Source organism: Phyllobates terribilis, unplaced genomic scaffold (assembly GCF_046119375.1).
Source record: "Phyllobates terribilis strain yellow unplaced genomic scaffold, ASM4611937v1 Scaffold_4__5_contigs__length_816908805, whole genome shotgun sequence".
Taxonomy (NCBI): Eukaryota; Metazoa; Chordata; class Amphibia; order Anura; family Dendrobatidae; genus Phyllobates; species Phyllobates terribilis.
Window position 1 is genome coordinate 109,853,819 of NW_027362764.1, and position 19,549 is coordinate 109,873,367.

Below are 19,549 nucleotides of genomic sequence, written 5' to 3' on the forward strand. Positions count from 1 at the left end.
GGTGGAAGGCACGAGCCTTGGCTGGCGGTTTTGGGGGAACAGAAAGAAAGAGTCTGTTTGATGGGTTGGAAGTGAACTGTATCTTGTATCCCGAAGACACTAGTTCCCTGACCCACTTGTCTTCTGTAATAGGCAGCCAGACTTGATGAAAGAGCGAAAGACGGCCGCCTACAGGTGGGGTGTCTTCCGGAGTCCGTGAGTCATGATGAGGAGGAAATCTGAGATTTTCCTCCTTTAAACTTTGACTGGCCTGGTCTTGACTGCCAGGTCTTGTCCGACTTTTGCGTAGATCGCGAGTTGTCTCTGCGTGGGGCGCGGTTGCTATTTTGTGCTGGTCGCGAGACGGACCAGCCGGAAGAGTTCCGAAAGGATCGGAATCGAGTTTGGTTGCGCTTCTTGCAAGTGTGTTTGGGCTTCAGTTGGGGGAGAGAGGTACTCTTACCCCCGGTGGCATTGGATATCATTGTGTCCAACTGTTCACTGAAAAGCCGACCACTGAGGTACGGGAGGTGTGTGAGGGACTTCTTTGAGGCTGCATCTGCTTTCCATTCCCGCAGCCAGAGGGTACGCCGAATCGTGATGGCGTTTGATGCTATCCCCGCTGCACCCCTTGCAGAATCCAGAGCTGCATGAAGCATGTAATCTGCTACAACTGCTATTTGGGCCGCTTGGTCCGACTGCTCTGGGGCAGATACTTGTAGGCTAGCTTGTAAATTTTGGGCCCAAGCCAGGATGGCCTTGGCAGCCCAAACTGAGGCAAACACGGGAGCCAGGGAGGCCCCTGCGGCCTCGAAAATTGAACGAGCCATGCGTTCTACCTGCCGGTCTGCTGTGTCCCTGAGGGTTGAGCTATCTGGCAGTGAAAGGGAGTGACTGTGCTGCTAGCCTAGAGACTGGGGGGATCCACTTCAGGTGGATCTGTCCATTGTTTGGTGACCTCCTGTGGGAAGGGGTACCGCGCCTCCAGATATTTGCGATTGGTAAACTTCTTCTCAGGGGGGATAGGGATTAGGGACCCTTCGGTTTCCTTGTCTGAGTCGGAATCACAGATGTCTTCCGAATCCTGTGTATCACTAAGGCGTCTCCTGCTGGGTGAACCGGAGCGGAGGCCTTCTCCGGTCAGGGATGGCTGTGGGGATCTGTATTGTCTGTCCCTGGCAGGGGATGGTCTAGATGAGCTGGGACTACGGTGTCTCTCCCTAGAAGGGGATGACCGTGTGGTATGGGATGACGCAGATGAACGTGACCTGTGGGTCCGCTTGCGTCCTGACCTAGACGTGGATGTGCCCGTGCCGTCATGTCCCTGAGTAGAACTCTTCCTTTGCTGGGTAGTGTTCATAGCCGAGGCATGACTCTGCAGAGCCTGAAGCAATGTGGATGTGACATCTGCGTCATAGATTGTGACATCTGAGTGACCCATTCTGGCGTGGCATTAGACACCGAAGTATTGGCAGGGGCTTCTTGGGGCTCTGGCACAGCAGTCTGGATGCAGTTCTGGCAGTGCGGGTACGTGCTGCCACTGGGGAGAGTATTACTGCAGGCTGTACAGAGTGCATAATAGCAGTCCTGCCTGGTTCTCTTGGACCTTGAGCCCGGCATAGTGCACAGGGGTGGCTATGCAGGGGGCCCTGGCTATGCAGAGGAGCTTATAGGATTCACAGCCGAGGGAGAAACTCCAGCTGTGATCTTACCCCACTAGTGTGCCTCTAGGTCCAGAACCGAAGATCCACAGTCCTGTGCCCTCCGGAGACTGACAGGCCTGGTCTGTATGTGCCGACCGATAGCTGCAGGGTTAATCTTTTCCTGCAGTAGATAATGGCCGCTGGAGTATGAGGAAGAAGGGGGGCGGAGAGCTGAAAAAGGCGGCAGTTTGCTGTGAAAACGCGCCCTTTCAGTGTGGATCCGCCCCTTCTATGACACTGTAGAGTGTCATATTCGTCATCCGGGGGGCGGGCCGGGGGCGGAGAGGGGGTGGCGGCTTCGGCTAGGCCGGAGCCGCGGTGTAAATTAGAAACCTGATGCCAAAAAGGGCTCCAGGCCGGCGCGGAAGTCCGGGAGGGGGCCGGATCTGAACCGGACCCCCCCCCGGATTTGAAGGCAGGATAGCGGTGGGGGTATCAGCGGAAGGGGGGCCCTTGAAGGGTCCCCCTGAGGCACCATAGCGCCGGTGCTGTCACAGAGACAGGGCCAGGAAGGCCTGTGTCTGTATTGTGCCATGCCTGCCTGCACTACCCCCCGGCCCCAACAGGAGTCCGCATCAGGGCTGGGGTCCCTGGATTCAGTGCAGTGTGCTAGCTACTGGGAGCTGCAGATTGCTGCCTGCACAGGCCCTACCTGAGGCGTCTCAACCTAATACCCCCAGAGGGGGATTAGGGAGGGTGCTGTTGTCACCATCAGGGGGCTTTATCCTCACCTCGACCTCAACCCAGAAACCAAAAGGAATTGGGGAAGGAGGGGGGTCTCGACTTCGAACCAGCACCCAAAGGGCTGGGGAAGGAGCGACATGGTGAATAGTCATCTCGACTTCAACTGTGTACCCCATAATAGGGGGCAGAGGAAGGAGCCATGCCGGGAGTCTCGCAGGGGACCCACTTTTCTTCATCTGTAATCCCGTCGTAAAAAAAAAAAAAAAAAAAAAGTGGAGTAAAAATTTTAGTTGTGCCTCCTATGCGACACTAAGCAAAAACTGGAGAAGGCTGATGCCGTCCAGGGGTGTATACTGCAGAGGAGGAGCCACGGTTAATCTTTTTCAGATTATGCATAGTGTCGCCTCTTAGTGGACAGCAGCATAACACCCCATGGTCCTGTGTCCCCAAATGAAGCGACAGAGTAATATGATTTTTTTCATTTTCTCGGCTCAACGTTATAAACGTCTGTAAAGCACCTGGGGGTTAAAGGTCCTCATCACACATCTAGATAAATTCAGCTTTTATAATGAGGTCACTTTTGGGTATTTTCTGTCATAAAGGCCCCTCAAAGTCACTTCAAATGTGATGTGGTCCCTAAAAAATGGTTTTGTAAATTTTGTTGGAAAAATGAGAAATCGCAGGTCAACTTTCAACCTTTATAACTTCCTAACAAAAAAAAAATTTGGTTCCAAAATTGTGCTGATGTAAAGTAGACATGTGGGAAATGTTATTTATTGACCATTTTGTGTGACATCTCTCTCTGATTTAAGGAAATGAAAATTCAAATTTTGAAAATTGCAAAATTTTTGCATTTGAGAGTCCTCGGTGGTTTTAATGGCTAACTGAAAAGATGCTAACAAATTGCAAGCTTTCGAGACTACTCAGGTCTCTTCATCAGGCATAGTAGAACACAAAATCTGAAGAGTCATATATTTATACACAATAAGACACACAAAAAAAATGCAATAGGTAAGAGAGGTGATGAAAAGCAGAGTTATTATGGAAGAGATAAACAGTTCTGGCTATAAATATTTTAGCAGTTAATAGATAAGGAGTGTTAAGGTTTTATTGTCCTGTGACCAGGTCCAGTGTTGTGATGGCCTCACAGGTCTGAGAGTCTGAGAAGCACATTCCTTAGTTGATGTAGAATGACATAAATCCATGCGACACATTCATTCCTGCTCTGAAAATTATTTCAGGAGACTGCGCCTGAGGAATACTTCAATGCTACAGATGATTCAGAACCCACCCGAACTGAAGGAAAAGGGATCTTGACAACCAAGAAGAGGTCAGATTTGACACCTCCACCTGGACGAAACCTTCATTTGGAGACATGTGATAAAATCCACCATCCTACACACAAACAGGAGACAAGCATCCAACATCAGTGCCCAGGAGAGAAAGGCCATACAGTCTTTGAAAACCAACAAAGAAATCATCATTAAACCTGCCGACAAGGGTGGTGCACTAGTTATGATGAACACATCAGACTACATGAAGGAAGCAAACAGACAACTGGTGGACACGCGCTACTACAAAAAACTGGAGTCTGACCCTACACAGGACTATTACAAGGAACTAAACAAGTTGGTATCATGTCTGCCTGACGAATCCATAAGAGCCGATGACCTGATACCAGAGAGTCCAAGAATAGGGACATTCTATATGCTCCCCAAAATCCACAAATCTGGAAATCCAGGAGGACCAATTATTTCATGTGTGGGCACCCTTACTGAGCAAGTTTCTGGATGGGTAGTGTGTTCTTAAACCACTGGTAAAGAGTACACCCAGCTACATTCAGGATACGACAGACCTACAGAATAAAGTAGCAGCAATAGGTCCTCTACCAGAAGGAACCATCCTGGTCACCATGGATGTAGAATCTTTGTATTCTAATATCCCACACAAGGATGGATTAAATGCCTGCAAAATCTTCAGAGAAAATACAGGAATTGTTGCTGATTCATCCTCACCCACAATTACTTTGAATTTGATAACAACATATATCTACAGGAAACTGGTACAGCGATGGGAAGTAAAATGGCTCCACAGTACGCAAATCTTTTCATGGCCAAGCTTGAAAGTGACTTTTTGTCCTCATGTCCCATCAGGCCTCTGGCCTACTATCGTTTCATTGACGATATTTTAATCATCCCGACCTTACAGATATCTGAAGACGTTCCATGAACACTTTAATTGATTTCATCCCACCATCAACCTAACACTCAACTACTCCTGTACTGAAATTAACTTTTTGGACACCATCATCAAGCTACAGAAAAATGAAATAGAGACATCCTTGTACCGGAAACCAATCGACCATCCTACATACCTTAAATGGGACAGTTTCCATCCAAAACATATAAACTCTATTGTTTACAGCCAAGCCATCAGAGACAATCGGATATGTTTCAACCAGGTGGATAGAGACAAACACCTTGATGGCCTCAGAAAGACCTTTTTGAAACAGAGCTATCATCCAAAAACAATTGAGAACCAGATTACAAGAGCCACCAGAATATCAAGGAATCATCTCCTCCATTACAAGACCAAACAAGAAAACAACCGGGTGCCTCTAGTAGTCACCTACAATCCAAATCTGGAGGCGCTAAGAAGAGCTGCACGGAAACTACAAACCTTACTACAAAAAGATGCCCAATTATAATCCAGCTACAGGTACCTTTCCTTGCAACCAGAAAAAATGTAAAACCTGTCCGTTTATAATAAACCACAGACATGATAAAGATCCCCAGTTCACATCAGGATTATAAGATCCCAGGTACGTTCAGCTGTATCACATCTAATGTAGTGTAGTTAATTATATGTACCAAATGTTTAGCTGGGGGTCTTTATGTAGGGGAGACAGGGCAAAAACTTAAAACAAGGATGAATCACCATCGCCACACAATAAAAGAAAAAAGAATAGATCTACCTGTAGCCCAGCATTTTTGTTCCCCTGATCACAGCATAAAAGACATAAAATTATTGGTATTAAAAGGTAACTTCAAATCTCAAAGAGAAAGAAGAATCTCAGAATATAAACTGATGGTGACCTTTAACACTTTCAGAGCAGGAATGAATGTGTCGCATGGATTTATGTCATTCTACATCAACTAAGGAATGTGCTTCTCAGACTCTCAGAACTGTGAGGCCATCACAACACTGGACCTGGTCACAGGACAATAAAACCTTCACACTCCTTATCTATTAACTGCTAAAATATTTATAGCCAGAACTGTTTATCTCTTCCATAATAACTCTGCTTTTCATCACCTGTCTTACCTATTACCTATTTGTTACCATCTTTTCAGTTAGCCAATAAAAAGGTATCAACCACTGAGGACTCTCAAATCTAAATATTTTTCTATCTACTGGCTAACACGGTACAAGAATATATATTTTCCCCATATCAAAATTTTTGCCAAATTTCCGATTTTTTCACAAATAAACGTAAGTGATATCGAAGAAATTTTACCACTATCATGAAGTACAATATGTCATGAAAAAACATGCTCAGAATCAGTGGGATCCGTTGAAGCGTTCCAGAGTTATTACCTCATAAAGTGACAGTGGTCAGAATTGTAAAAATTGGCGGGGTCATTAACGTGCAAACCACTCTCGGGGGTAAAGGGGTTAACTTGGGCCACTTTTGAACTGGTGACACGTCGTCTTTAAGGCCCCAATACACATTAGACTAAAGTCGGCCAAACCCACAAATATCCAACAGTCTAATGTGTATGGGGGTATCCCTACTTTCCCCCTACAGATGAAGTCTGAGGAGAGATGGATTCGGCTTGTTCCATTCCAGTAGCTGATCCTTTTGTTCTCCCTGGTGATAAGCAACTGCCCGAGAAGTCTAGCAGCGGATCAATCATAGAGAACACATGAGCGCTTGGATGAGCCGAGTGTCCTGTGTATGAAGGAGTTGGGTGAGATCGCTGTTGGCGAACTGCTATTTGTGTATTGGCGCCATTACTTTAGACGCAATACCCCAGGTCAGCACTACACATGGCCATTGTGACCCTAATGTAGTTAGACAAGTGGAAAGCATTGTTTACCAAACTACATCAAAGAAGCTGAGGAGTTTTCAATATCAAGAATTAAAGAAGTTGTCCACTAATTGGTCAACGCCTTGTCATACCCCACGCTTGGCCCCAATAAAATAATAAAGTTTATACTCCCCTCCCGTGCTGGTGCCGTTCCAGTGGTGTCGGCACTCGCTCTCCCGTGCGGTTGCGGTGACACCGGCGCCCAAACAGCGCTGGCGTCACTGTGTCCGCCTTAGGGCAAATCAAACATCAGAGATCAGCTGAAGCCCGGACTTCCTCTTCATGCTCAATTCAAAAGAAGGTGGAGACAGTGACGCCAGTGCTGATTGGGCGAGAGGATTCACTTGTCACAACAACCTCACGGGAGCCCCGGGGAGAGCAAGTGCCGACACAGCGGAAACTAAGCGCCAGCACGGGAGGGGAGTATAAACTTTCTTATTTTATCGGGGCCAAACATTTAGATCAAGAAAGAGTTGCCTTAGCAAAGGACAACCCCTTTAAAGGTTACATTCACACTGGCTGATCTGCAGTAATTTAGACAGGCTAATTTAGACAGCTTAAAAATCATTTCACATATTGCTCATGGATCAGGTGATTGGCGGCCTTATTAAACACTGGGCAGTACGGTGGCTCAGTGGTTAGCCTTGCAGCGCTGGTGTCCTGGGTTAAAATCCCACCAAGGACAACATCTGCAAGGAGTTTGTATGTTCTCTCTGTGTTAGCGTGGGTTTCCTCTGGGTTCTCCGGTTTCCTCCCACACTCCAAAGACATACTGATTGGGGCTCACAATCTGGAGTCCCTATGGGGACAGTGCCGATAATGTCTGTAAATTGTCTGAATTGTAAAGTACTGCGGAATATGTTCGCACTATATAAATAAAAAAAGATTATTAAAAAAGATTATTAACACTCATTTTTGATAATCGGCCAATGCAAATGGACCCTAAATAAAGGTGGAAGAAAGAGTACCAAGAGACCTGAAGTGTTGATCTAGTTCTGGAACAGCGGTTGCTTTTGCTTTAATACATGAGCGAGCAGCTGTAAAAAGAGGGTGAATGTCAATTGATAAGATTTTTTTTCCTACCTTGGAGAAAGGAGAGGTTGCTATTTAAATGGAAGCAGCTCTCGCTGATGGACAGGCAGGGGTCTTTAGACTGAACCTTGTAATTAGATTGCTTTTCAGCTCGGTCCTCTTCTAGCAGCACAGTGACGACCTAGACATAGAGACACATTAGTAGAAAAGATAAAAGCTATCAAACATTCAATTACAATAATTATAGGTTGGTAAAAAGGTACAAAAATAATAAAAAGGAAGGAAGAAGCTTATGTAACATGCTCAGAATATCTGACCAGACCAACCTGACAGGCAGAACGAAGGAACGTTGTCAGATGCTGGGTGTCGATCTTTGTGACAACCCCTATATTTTGCACAGCATCATTTCTGTGACCTGGAAGTTGTAAAGAAAATTGTAAAACTTAAGCAACTCTCCTCCCTAAACAACTAGTAGTTAACCCCTTAAGCCCCGCGGGTGGTTTGCACGTTAATGACCGGGCCAATTTTTACAATTCTGACCACTGTCACTTTATGAGGTAATTACTTTGGAACGCTTCAACGGATCCCCCTGATTCTGAGATTGTTTTTTCGTGACATATTGTACTTCATGATTGTGGAAAAATTTCTTCGATATCACTTGCGTTTATTTGTGAAAAAAACGGAAATTTGGCGAAAATTTTGAAAATTTTGCGATTTTCAAAATTTGAATTTTTAAGCCCTGAAATCAGAGCGATATGTCACACAAAAGAGTTAATAAATAACATTTCCCACATGTCTACTTTACATCAGCACAATTTTGGAACCAAAATTTTTTTTTGTTAGGGAGCTATAAGGGTTAAAAGTTGACCAGCGATTTCTCATTTTTCCAACAAAATTTATAAAACCATTTTTTTAGGGACCACATCACATTTGAAGTCACTTTGAGAGGTCTTTATGACAGAAAATACCCAAAAGTGACACCATTCTAAAAACTGCACCCCTCAAGGTGCTCAAAACCACATTCAAGAACTTTATTAACCCTTCAGGTGCTTCACAGGAATTTTTGGAATGTGGAAGAAAAAAATGAACATTTAGCTTTTTTCACAAAAATGTTACTTTAGACCCAATTTTTTTTATTTTCACAGGGGTAACAAGAAAAAATGGACCCCAAAATTTGTTGTGCAATTTCCCCTGGGCACGCAGATACCCAATATTTGGGGAAGAAACACTGTTTGGGCGCACGGCAGGGCTCGGAAGGGAAGGAGCGCCATTTGACTTTTTGATTGTAAAATTTGCTTGAATAATTAGCGGACACCATGTTCTGTTTGGAGAGCCCCTGTGTGCCCAAACTTTGGAGCTCCCCCACAAGTGACCCCATTTTGGAAACTAGACCCCCCAAGGCACCTATCTAGATGCATAGTGAGCACTTGGAACCCCCAGGTGCTTCACAAATTGATTCGTAAAAATGAAAAAGTGAAAAAAAAAACACTTTTTCATTTTTACGAATCAATTTGTGAAGCACCTAGGGGTTCCAAGTGCTCACTATGCATCTAGATAGGTGCCTTGGGGGGTCTAGTTTCCAAAATGGGGTCACTTGTGGGGGAGCTCCAATGTTTGGGCACACAGGGACTCTCTAAATGCAACATGGTATCCACTAACAAATTGAATGGAAAATCGGCTCAAATTGTTAGCGGACACCACATTGCGTTTGGAGAGCCCCTCTGTGCCCAAACTTTGGAGCTCCCCCACAAGTGACCCCATTTTGGAAACTAGACCCCCCAAGGCACCTTTCTAGATGCATAGTGAGCACTTGGAACCCCCAGGTGCTTCACAAATTGATTCGTAATAATGAAAAAGTGAAAAAAAAAACACTTTTTCATTTTTATGAATCAATTTGTGAAGCACCTGGGGTTCCAAGTGCTCACTATGCATCTAGATAGGTGCCTTGGGGGGTCTAGTTTTCAAAATGGGGTCACTTGTGGGGGAGCTCCAAAGTTTGGGCACAGAGGGGCTCTCCAAACGCAATGTGGTGTCCGCTAACAATTTGAGCCGATTTTCCATTCAATTTGTTAGCGGACACCATATCGCGTTTGGAGAGCCCGTGATGTGCCTAAACAGTGGAGCTCCCCCACAAGTGTCCCCATTTTGGAAACTATACCCCTCAAGGATTTTATTAAGGTGTATAGTGAACATTTTGAACCCAGAGGTACGGCACAGAATTTGTTTACATTAGGTCATCATATTGAATAAGTTGTCATTATTCTTGAGCGCAAGTGCTCGCTACTTGAGTTTGCATCGGGTACTCAGGTATGCACCATGTACAGCGTGTGCTTGAGTGACATGCTCGAGTCCCTGCTCCGCATGTTTCACGGTTATTAGGCACCCAAAAAAAAAACATGCGGGGAACGCTCGTGCATGGCAGGCAATCCCCGTAAAGTTTTTTGGCCGCGAAGCATATGGGGCAGAGACTCGAGCATGTCACTCAAATACCCACGATACTCAATGCATACCAGAGCACCCGATGCAAACTCAAGTAGCGAGCACTTGCTCTCAACACTAGTCACCATATCGTCATCTTTTTTTCTTACTTTTGAAAAAAATCCCAACCCCAGCCCTAGCCCTAGCACAACCCTAGCCCTAGCACAACCCTAGCCCTAGCACAACCCTAGCCCCAGCACAACCCTAGCCCCAGCACAACCCTAGCCCCAAACCCAGCCCTAACCCCAGCACAACCCTAGCCCCAAACCCAGCCCTAACCCCAGCACAACCCTAGCCCCAGCACAACCCTAGCCCCAGCACAACCCTAGCCCCAGCACAACCCTAGCCCCAGCACAACCCTAGCCCCAAACCCAGCCCTAACCCCAAACCCAGCCCTAACCCTAGCCCAATCCTAACCCAAGAGTTTATTTTTGACGCTGTTCCTTGTGCGGTATAAGTGATTAGACGACTTTATTCTTCGGGTCGGTGTGATTACAGCAATGCCAGAATCATATGGGGTTTTTATGACTGACAGCTGTCACACACTAAAAGACGCATTTTTTTGTAAAATCTAGTTTTTGCATCGCCATATTTTGAGAGCTATAATTTTTCCAGATTTTGGCAGACAGTCATGTGACGGCTCGTTTTTTGCGGGATGACTTGACGTTGTTATTGGTGCCATTTTCAGGCACGTGACATTTTTTGATCGCTTTCTATTCCGATTTTTGGGAGGCAGAATAAACAAAAACCAACAATTCAGGAATTGTTTTTTTTTTTTTATTCTGTTCCGCGTGTGGTAAAATTGATGAGGTAGCTTTATTCTTCGGGTCAGTACGTTTACAGCGGTACCACATTTGTATAATTTTTCTATGTTTTGGCGCTTATACACAATAAAAGCTATTTTATAGAAAAAAATATTTTTTAGCATCGCTTTATTCTGAGAGCTGAAACTTTTTTATTTTTCGGCTGATGGAGCTGTATGGCGGCTTGTTTTTTGTGGGACGAGATGACGTTTTCAGCGGTATCATTTTTATTTATATGCGTCTTTTTGATCGCGTGTTATTCCACTTTTTGTTTGGCGGTATGGTGATAAAGCATTGTTTTTTGCTGCGTTTTTTTTTTTTTTTTTTTACCGTGTTCACTGAAGGGGTTAACTAGTGGGACAGTTTTATAGGTCAGGCTGTTCCGGACGCAGCGATACCAAATATGTGTACTTTTATTGTTTTTTTTTTTATTTTTTTTATAATAATATTTATTGATGGGTACATTATATTTTTATTTTTGGTGTATTTTTTTTTTTTTTTTTTTTTTTTATAATATTTTTGCACATTTTTTTTTTTTTTTTTTTTTTTCCACTTTCAGACAGTTTGTACACCTTATTACTTTGTCCCACTCTGGGACTTTCACTTTTTTTTTTCTGATCGCCTGCATGGCATAGGAATGGAGCACCATCCCTATGCCATGCAGGCTGTCAGAAGTGCACAGTGTTAAGATTGCTTGGAGATGCACTGCGCATGTCCAAGCAATCTTCCTGCTCTCTGGTGACCCGGATGTTGTCATGACGACATCGGGTCGTCATGGCAACACCCGGGAAGCCGCTGCAGTCTGCGCTGGAAGCCGGAAGAGGAGGTGAGTATCGCCGATCACCTCCCCTTGCCCCCGCAATGCCGCGATCGATTTCGATCGACTTCGATCGCAGCATAGCGGGGGTTAATGTGCTGGGAGCGGTGCAGGACCGCTCCCTGCACATAGTACTGGGTGTCAGCTGTGACAATCAGCTGACACCCGGCGGCGATCGCGCCCGCACAGCCTGTGTGCGAGCGCGATCGCCATGACGTACTAATACGGGTCTGGCTCTTAAGTCCCAGGGCACAGACGCGTATTAGTACGTCAAATGTTATTAAGGGGTTAAAAAGCAATCTTTTTTTTTTTTAACGATCGGTAGTACCTAACATATGTAGTCCGGATCCTAAGACCTTCACTGATTGCTCAAAAAAAACACTCGGCAGTGAGCTGCGCAGCAAGCACAAGAGCATGTGCAGAGAGAGCGGTGTACAGGCTCAACAGAAAGTCTATGAGCCCGTACACAATATGTATAGGGGCCGATTCATTAGGACTGGTATAGCACACTTAATGAATTCAGCCACACCAGAAATGCTACTCCAGTCATAGACTGGAATAGCATTTACGGAGTACAAAACACCAGTATTGTTAATGAATTTTAGACGCTCCATCCTGGCTCCTCTCCAGCTTTACCCATTTGGGCGGAGCTGATTCAAACTGACTTGAAAACAGCAAAAGTTAAAAAATTTGCAACTTTTCAAAGCTTTTACATCAGCTTTCTGACATAAAAGCATTGATGAAATCATCCCCATCGAACTTTCTATTTGATTTGTACACCTGTCGTTGCACAAAATCAGGCAGAAGATCGATACTTCTGTCTGCTAAGCTGCCCACTACTTTTTGAATGATAGCTGGAACCACATTAGATAGTACCTAAATAATAAATGATAGATACTAGAAGTGTGCAAGGTTCTACAGGGAGGCTGAACAAACGCCAATCAGACCATCTGCACCTTTCCACGTATAAAACGTGAATAACACATGACAAAGAAGATCGATCAGAGGGAGTCCCACCGCTGGGAGCCCCACCATCCTCAAGAAGTTCTTGTTCTCTCTGAAGGAGTGGCTGTGCATTTTAATTATAGGATATATATATTATTTTAAATCTCTTCTGACATGCAATAGCAATGTGAAAAAAGTTTTGATCTGTGGGGGCCCCAAGTACTGAGATCCCTCACAAGTTACTAAAATGATGGAGGAGATGAGGAATCAGACTGCTGTAATAGAAGAGGGAAAAAAATCCAGCAATCCCAAATAGAAAAAAATATTCACATACAGAAAAAAACTTCACATTTAATAGAAAATCTTTAAGAAATCCTTCATGAAAGAGGATAAAAAAAAAGAAAGAAAAACAAGGGGGAAGGGTGGGACGATGACTGTAAAATATACATATGTGACGCCTTTGGACCACACGGGTTGTTAATCATAATCTACCTATCTGAAGGCTGCCAAGTGTATGTATATATACATACACACAGAGGAGACCATGGTAGGGGTTAATAGAAATCCCTAAACTACTACCAGCTAATACAGGCACTAGTTTAATAAATTGAGCTCCTTTAAAGAAGAAAATTTATTTTAATTATTAGTTATTATAATTTACGTTACCTCCACACACAATAGCGCCCTCCCCTGGATGCTGGGTCCACTTTTCTTCAAAATCTATTTCTTCGGTCTGAATTTCTCGATCTACAGCATCTTCGTTGCACTGAGCATAAGCCTGAAATAATGAGATAATAGGCTGAGATTTTGCATTATAAACATTGGCATTTCCTGGTGTTTACACTAAACGCGGTATGAACCTTCACTAATTTTTTTTTTTTCTAAATTATTATTACTATTACTAAATACCTGCTTTGTATTGGTCTTTCCGAAATTCCGGATGTACATTTCATACTCTTTCACAGGAGGCAGATCCAGTAGAGAAAAAGTGGAGGAAAAATCTAAGTCGATGAGTCGGAGGATTTCTAGGCTGCGTATTCTTAAGTAAAATAATAATATACAAATGTATTTAATGTACAGCTGGGGATCATATAAAACCAAAGTAGAAGCAATACAAAATGTGGAAATTGTCTAATAAATTTGTACAGAAACTTAATAATCATTGTCTAGGAATCTGAATTTACTCACATCCAAACAATAAGGCTGCATTTCCTCTTACCTTTGCAAACCTATGCACTGCACCTAAACAGTACAGTATCTCCTTAAAGGGGTTGTCCACTACTTTTATATTTATGACTTGTCCTTCCTCAATATAAGATATGTGAGGGTCCGACACACGACACCCCTACCGATCAAATGTTTTCATCTCTTGCAAATGAATAGGATCTCATCTACCATACCTGGAATTTAGTAACATATTTGTTTTCCTATAAAATTGGATGTACATTTTAAGAAAGCCTCAGCAAGGACATCTAGAAGATGCCAATATTAATTGGTGCTAAGCGCTCATGCTAAAAAGTGCTGCCAACTATGGGGGTCCCCCATCCCTCAACTACGGTCTCCCACCCTCTCCCTCAACCACAGTCTACGTCTCTCTCAACTACAGGCTCCCTCGCCCCCAACTACGGGCTCCTCCTCCCCCAGCTTTCTAATTGTCCTTTTAGCAGAATGACAGGCATAGTTATAGAGCCATTTTCTCCTACAAACTATTTGGTTAACAGTCATAAATACATACTTCTGTTTGTTTGAGATTTGGCCACTAACTTGACGCTTTTTTGCAGATCCAAAATCTATAAATGTTCCTCGCTGAGAACTACTTCTTGGAGTTGAATTTCGCCCTAAAAATACAGATAAGATAAAGTTTTGAGTACAATAGTCAATAAATGTTTGCACTCTTTGACACACTAGAAGCAAGTTATAAAACTCTTAACAATGGGGGATTCATGATTTTGACAAGTATTATTTATGGTGTATATAGGAATAGCAACTGCTTTGCTGTAAACTTTATACATTTTTGTCATGCTGGCATCAAATTTTATATAGAAAGCAACCTTTACGAAAATATTCTCTATAACAATTTACTCTTGCTAAAGCAAATTGCAATAATTATTTGCATCATTTAAAATGGTGCCACAGAACAAAATGACATATTGTGTAATTAAGAATCGTTCCAGGGACAGCAACGTAATGTCTACAAATTTTTCTGTCCCAGATCAACATGGCTTTGCATTTTCAATAAGCCATGTGAATGCGGAGACTGTTATTGGGAAAAACCCTTTAAGGCAGAGGTGCACTACCTACGGCAGGGGATCACTTGCAGCTCTTGATATCATTCTTTGTGGTCCTCAATGTTCTGGTTACATTAATGATCCTCTTGTGGCTGCTCACATGTATTGTCCACATCAAAAAGAAGTGTAGTCATGCTTGGGTGGCATTGGGTGTTGATATTTTTGGTGCACTGTGCGGCTATTTGTAGGAGCCCCCATATAGAAAGTATAGAGCCCCCTACTCCTTTCCAGGGAGCCACACAGCACTCAGCTAGGGTGGCCATTTATGAGTGCTGTTCTCCTCAGCTTGCACTCCTTTTTGGAGTACAAACAAAGCAGGAGATGATCTCTTATGTTTCTGATGAGTGGAACTCCTGGAAGTGGACCCAGCACCTATCAGACATTTATGGCACATAATTTCAATATGCCATAAATGTTTCAGATGATAATGTTCCTGTTAATTTTTTTTCCGGCCCTTGGGACTGGTTCACTCTGACAATTTGGTCCTCGGTCCAGAAAAGGTTGTGCATACCAGCTTAAAGGTAACCAAACTTAAAGAAACAACTCCATCCCCCCAAAAAAATGATCGACCTTCAGTGCTTAGATCATCATCCCGATGATCGTGCGCCTTGTGTCTATATGCAGATGGGGTGGCCGTTAAGCTTTCATTCTCCAGGAGCATGGCCTTCTGAATCTCCTCTACTTCAGCAATTTTGGAGATTGCTTTGGATCCCAGTGTTTTGTCTGCAGTTTTCTCCTCTTCACATTCGTCTTCGAAATCATCATCATAATCCTAAAAAAATAAAAAAAAAATAGGTATGTTCACGAGTAATATCACAATTAAAATTAGCTTTTTACATATCTCAACTTTTTGACTTTTATAATATGTTATTGTAACATAAATTGGTAAAACACAAAGACATTTAAAAAGGTTTTCCCACTACTAGACCACCCTTGTCAATCACTTAAATCAATTAAAATAAAAACAATGTATGCTCACCACCCCGCAGCGGTGCCGTTCCAGTGATGATGATGATGCCATTAAGCCCTCCGGTTCACATGAGATTGTTGTGTCACTGGTCTAATGGAGACTATCAGCGGCCGCTGATCGGCTGCACAATCATTACGATTCTGTCTTCGTGAACATCCACTCTGACGAGATACTGATGAGCTGCAGCCAATAAACAACCGCTGAGTGGCTGGAGGGATTGCAGCAGACCCGAGACGCAACAATCTCACATGACCCAACGGGAATTGTGGAGCCATCGTCGCTGGAATGGTGCCGCTGCAAGAGGTGAATATCCATTGTTTTTATTTTTAATCGGGCCTTGAGATGCTTTAAGAAAGGGTTATCCAGTAATGAACAATCCCTTTAAGTCAAGTTACTCACTTCAAAGTCTTCCTCATAGTTTGTGGACTCGTCGTATGCAGTATCGGTGTTATATATAGTCTCCTCAATTTCCTTTAAATAAATTAAATTGAAAAATAAAAAAGTGAAATCTTGTACTTTAAAAGCATTTTCCAGGCATAAGATAGTGATAGTAATAGGTAATTCATTTCAGATCAGTGAGGGTCGGACATCTGGCACAGAGCACAGAGCCAGGAGACCACCGCTCCATCCATTGTATAAAAGCCGTTCTCAGGCGCTAAAGCTAATCTCCAAAAGAAGTGAATGATAATAGAGCTGCAGTACCTAAGAACAACCAGGAGTTGAGCCGTGTCAGCTCCGTTCACTGCTTACATCCAGCCGCTGGATGGGGTCATTCAACTCGTTCCGCAAAAAAACAAAGTCCTCACATGGCCTCATACGTCAATGAAAAAATAAAAAAAGTTATGGCCCTTGGAAGAAGGGGAGGAAAAAAATGAAAGAGCAGAAACCAAAAAATTCTCTTGTCGGGAAGGGGTTAAAAACAAGTAAAAAACACATTAATGACTCGCCCAGGGGAATGGGGGATGGCTCGGTACCCGGGCCTTTAGCCTGGCCTTTTAGGGATGTTGCGGTGGTCGGCTCCCGGGCCCGTACCCTGGGGTCGCTCCTTAAAAAGGGTGGATAATTTGTTAAGTTTATAAAAGAGTTTGTGACGCCACCTGTGGCTTCTGGTGAGGATCACCAGCATTGCGCAGTCCACTGAGGCCGATGATAAGGCAGCTTGATGGTATAGCACCCCACAGGTGGAGCTAGGCCTCAGGGCAGTGTAGGGAAAGGGATGCAAGAACAGGGACAGACACGATAGTCACTTCAGTACCTTTTGCTGATGGAAATTCAGGCACGTCCCGGAGCACTGTAGGGTGAAGGGTGCATGTCAGGATCCTCCCCAATGAGCAGGTTTTGGGCCTCCTGTTTCTTGCCTCTGCGTAGTAGGTTTCTGACCTGCCTGGAGCTAAGCCTAACTTTGTCTCTGTCCTGCGCTGGCTGACCTTGTGGTAGGGCCTTTCGTTAGAATACACACTCCCGACTTACGGGGCCTATGTGTCTCCTGGCTCTGTTACGTATCAGCACTTTAGCGATCCTGGGAGTTGTAGTTGTCCAGGGATTCCGGTTATATCTTACTGGGTCGTGGAGATCCCGGTAAGCTTCGGACCCAGTGTCCGGCAACTACTTCGGGGTGAGCCAATTAAGCTCCTCTGCCCCCTATGTACTAACTCTCCACTCGCCTTCGGCCTACTCGGGCCCTCACTAGACTACTCACACTAACGGCAGCTTGCCGCGCTTCATCGATCTTATGGCGCCGGCACACCTAAAGCTCACCTCTCTGAGCTACACGGAGTCTTGATCTGGATAAGCTCCACTGCAGGATAGCAATTGCAGGAGCTGAAACAGGCTTTTTATCCTCTGAGGTAACTCTTCTCAGACTGCACTGGACTCACTGCTAAACCAGACTGAACTCGACTTTGACTCCAACTCACTGCTGCCTGGCTCCACCTCCCCTACTTATCTATCCCTAACGGGCTCCCTCTGGTGGTCTGAGGTGGAAGGTGGAGATGTGTGAATGGTTATGGGGGCCTCTTATGGAGGAATCCATCAATACACCCTTCTAGGATCTGTGATACCAAGCGCAGCTGGGCGTCACATTAACGCTTACTGAATGTCTCTGCAAATGAATGATGTTTAGAATGGCTGACAATGTTGATTTACCTAACTGGGACAGTCGACTGGAAGAAAACAGTATGCTTATGAATAGTTTCGATCTCAGAAAGGCTTCACCTACTGTGTACAGGTATATGTTAAAGGAGTTGTCCACTATTCGAACAACCCCTTCTCAATCAGCATGTTTTCACTAGTAACATAACACTTATACTCTCTCCAGCGGTGCCGGCACTCTCTCCAGCGGCGCCAGCACTCTCTCCAGCGGCGCCGGCACTCTCTCCAGCGGTGCCGGCACTCTCTCCAGCGGTGCCGGCACTCTCTCCAGCGGTGCAAACACGCTGATTGAGTAGGGGTTGTCCGAGAAGTGGACAACCCCTTTAAAAGACGTCCAGAAGCTGCACACAATGCACATTTCCTGCTCATCTATCAAACATTACAGTGTGTGCGGTGCTTGAATAGTTTGAGTGGAGCAAAAAGCTTTCCTCACATAAATGTTTATTCTCCAGTATGCTAAAATGTGATCCAAACCCAGCGAGCACAGATAAAACAATGCAAAACGGGAGAAGAACTGTCACGGCTTGGTTTAAAATTCACTTTGAAGACCAATCAAAGAAAATAGCAGTGGAGGCATAGTGCTTATCTGGCAGCCTCGCTGCTGCTTCACAGAACCATGGCCGCCACTGCAATTATTTCCAAAGGGCAGATATTTCTGCTTTCAAGACAGTGAACAATAATTTGTCAGTCGGTCTCTGGCTCCATCGGACTGATTTTATCTAGGCAACAGACTTTTTGCTAAAAACTTAAAATTTTTTATCATCTGCCTTTTGAGTGAAAAAGTTTATATGCCCATATTTTAATGAGTAACATTATGATTTTTCCCTAAAGCGTCGGCATGACATACAGTCAGTAGAAGGTCACTGTTACCTTTTCATCATTGCTTTCCGGTTTCGCCAGCAACAACTTTGAACGGCTTTTATAAGCCGAGATGTTTTCCTGTTAAAATGGAAACAAAACATTTTTTACATCATTATAGGGAAAAAAAAAAAAAAAGCAAAAATTGCTGCATCCCAGCAAGGCAACAAAATAATGTAATCCCTGCCATGAAAACGTCTCTACAGTTTTATAGAACATTAGCAGTTTAAGTCAATTTTTTTTTTTTTTTTAAAGCCTGAAAAGCACAAGGTTAACCCCTTTTGACATCCACCATATAATTACAGCACAAGTAAGGATATATGGAGCGGGCTCAGCTCACTATACCCAGCAGATGACAGCTGTGTCATACAGCCAACATCTGCCTGCAACAACAGTAATTGGAGCTAAACTGTAACCCCTTAAATGCCTCTTGTCAATCTCTGACAGCGGCATTTAAAGTGCAGTATCCAAGGGGACCCCTATGAAGCAACACTTCATCCTCGGCAAGTAAGGCAGAAGAGGTGGCGATATCGAGCACCGTGTGGAGATGTCCATTGGTTCACTTGGCATCAATTAGCACACAGTGCAGGACAATGATAGACAGCATTTTTCTAGCTATACCGGGCAGTTGATATGAAGGACTTGCAATATTATTAAAGGGGAACTGGTTACTGGGTTTTCCCATATAAAGTAAGGGCAGGACCTGTATTCCCTCATACACAGTTTTCTAGAATACTGTATATATGTCCC

The 19,549-nt window shown here is 44.1% G+C and overlaps 1 protein-coding gene across 4 annotated transcripts in view; it reads right to left on the minus strand.

Annotated features, from left to right (window-relative positions):
* DYNC2I1 (dynein 2 intermediate chain 1) overlaps positions 1–19,549 on the minus strand; it is a 102,183-nt gene that overhangs the window by 40,298 nt on the left and 42,336 nt on the right. For all 4 annotated transcript variants that reach the window (XM_073677676.1, XM_073677678.1, XM_073677674.1 and 1 more), the window contains 8 exons: positions 18,812–18,880; positions 16,190–16,261; positions 15,391–15,592; positions 14,268–14,370; positions 13,442–13,571; positions 13,199–13,310; positions 7,816–7,904; positions 7,541–7,670 (listed from right to left, as the gene is read on the minus strand). In XM_073677676.1, coding sequence (XP_073533777.1) covers positions 7,541–7,670; positions 7,816–7,904; positions 13,199–13,310; positions 13,442–13,571; positions 14,268–14,370; positions 15,391–15,592; positions 16,190–16,261; positions 18,812–18,880 — 907 coding nt within the window. The remainder of the gene's footprint in view (positions 1–7,540; positions 7,671–7,815; positions 7,905–13,198; positions 13,311–13,441; positions 13,572–14,267; positions 14,371–15,390; positions 15,593–16,189; positions 16,262–18,811; positions 18,881–19,549) is intronic.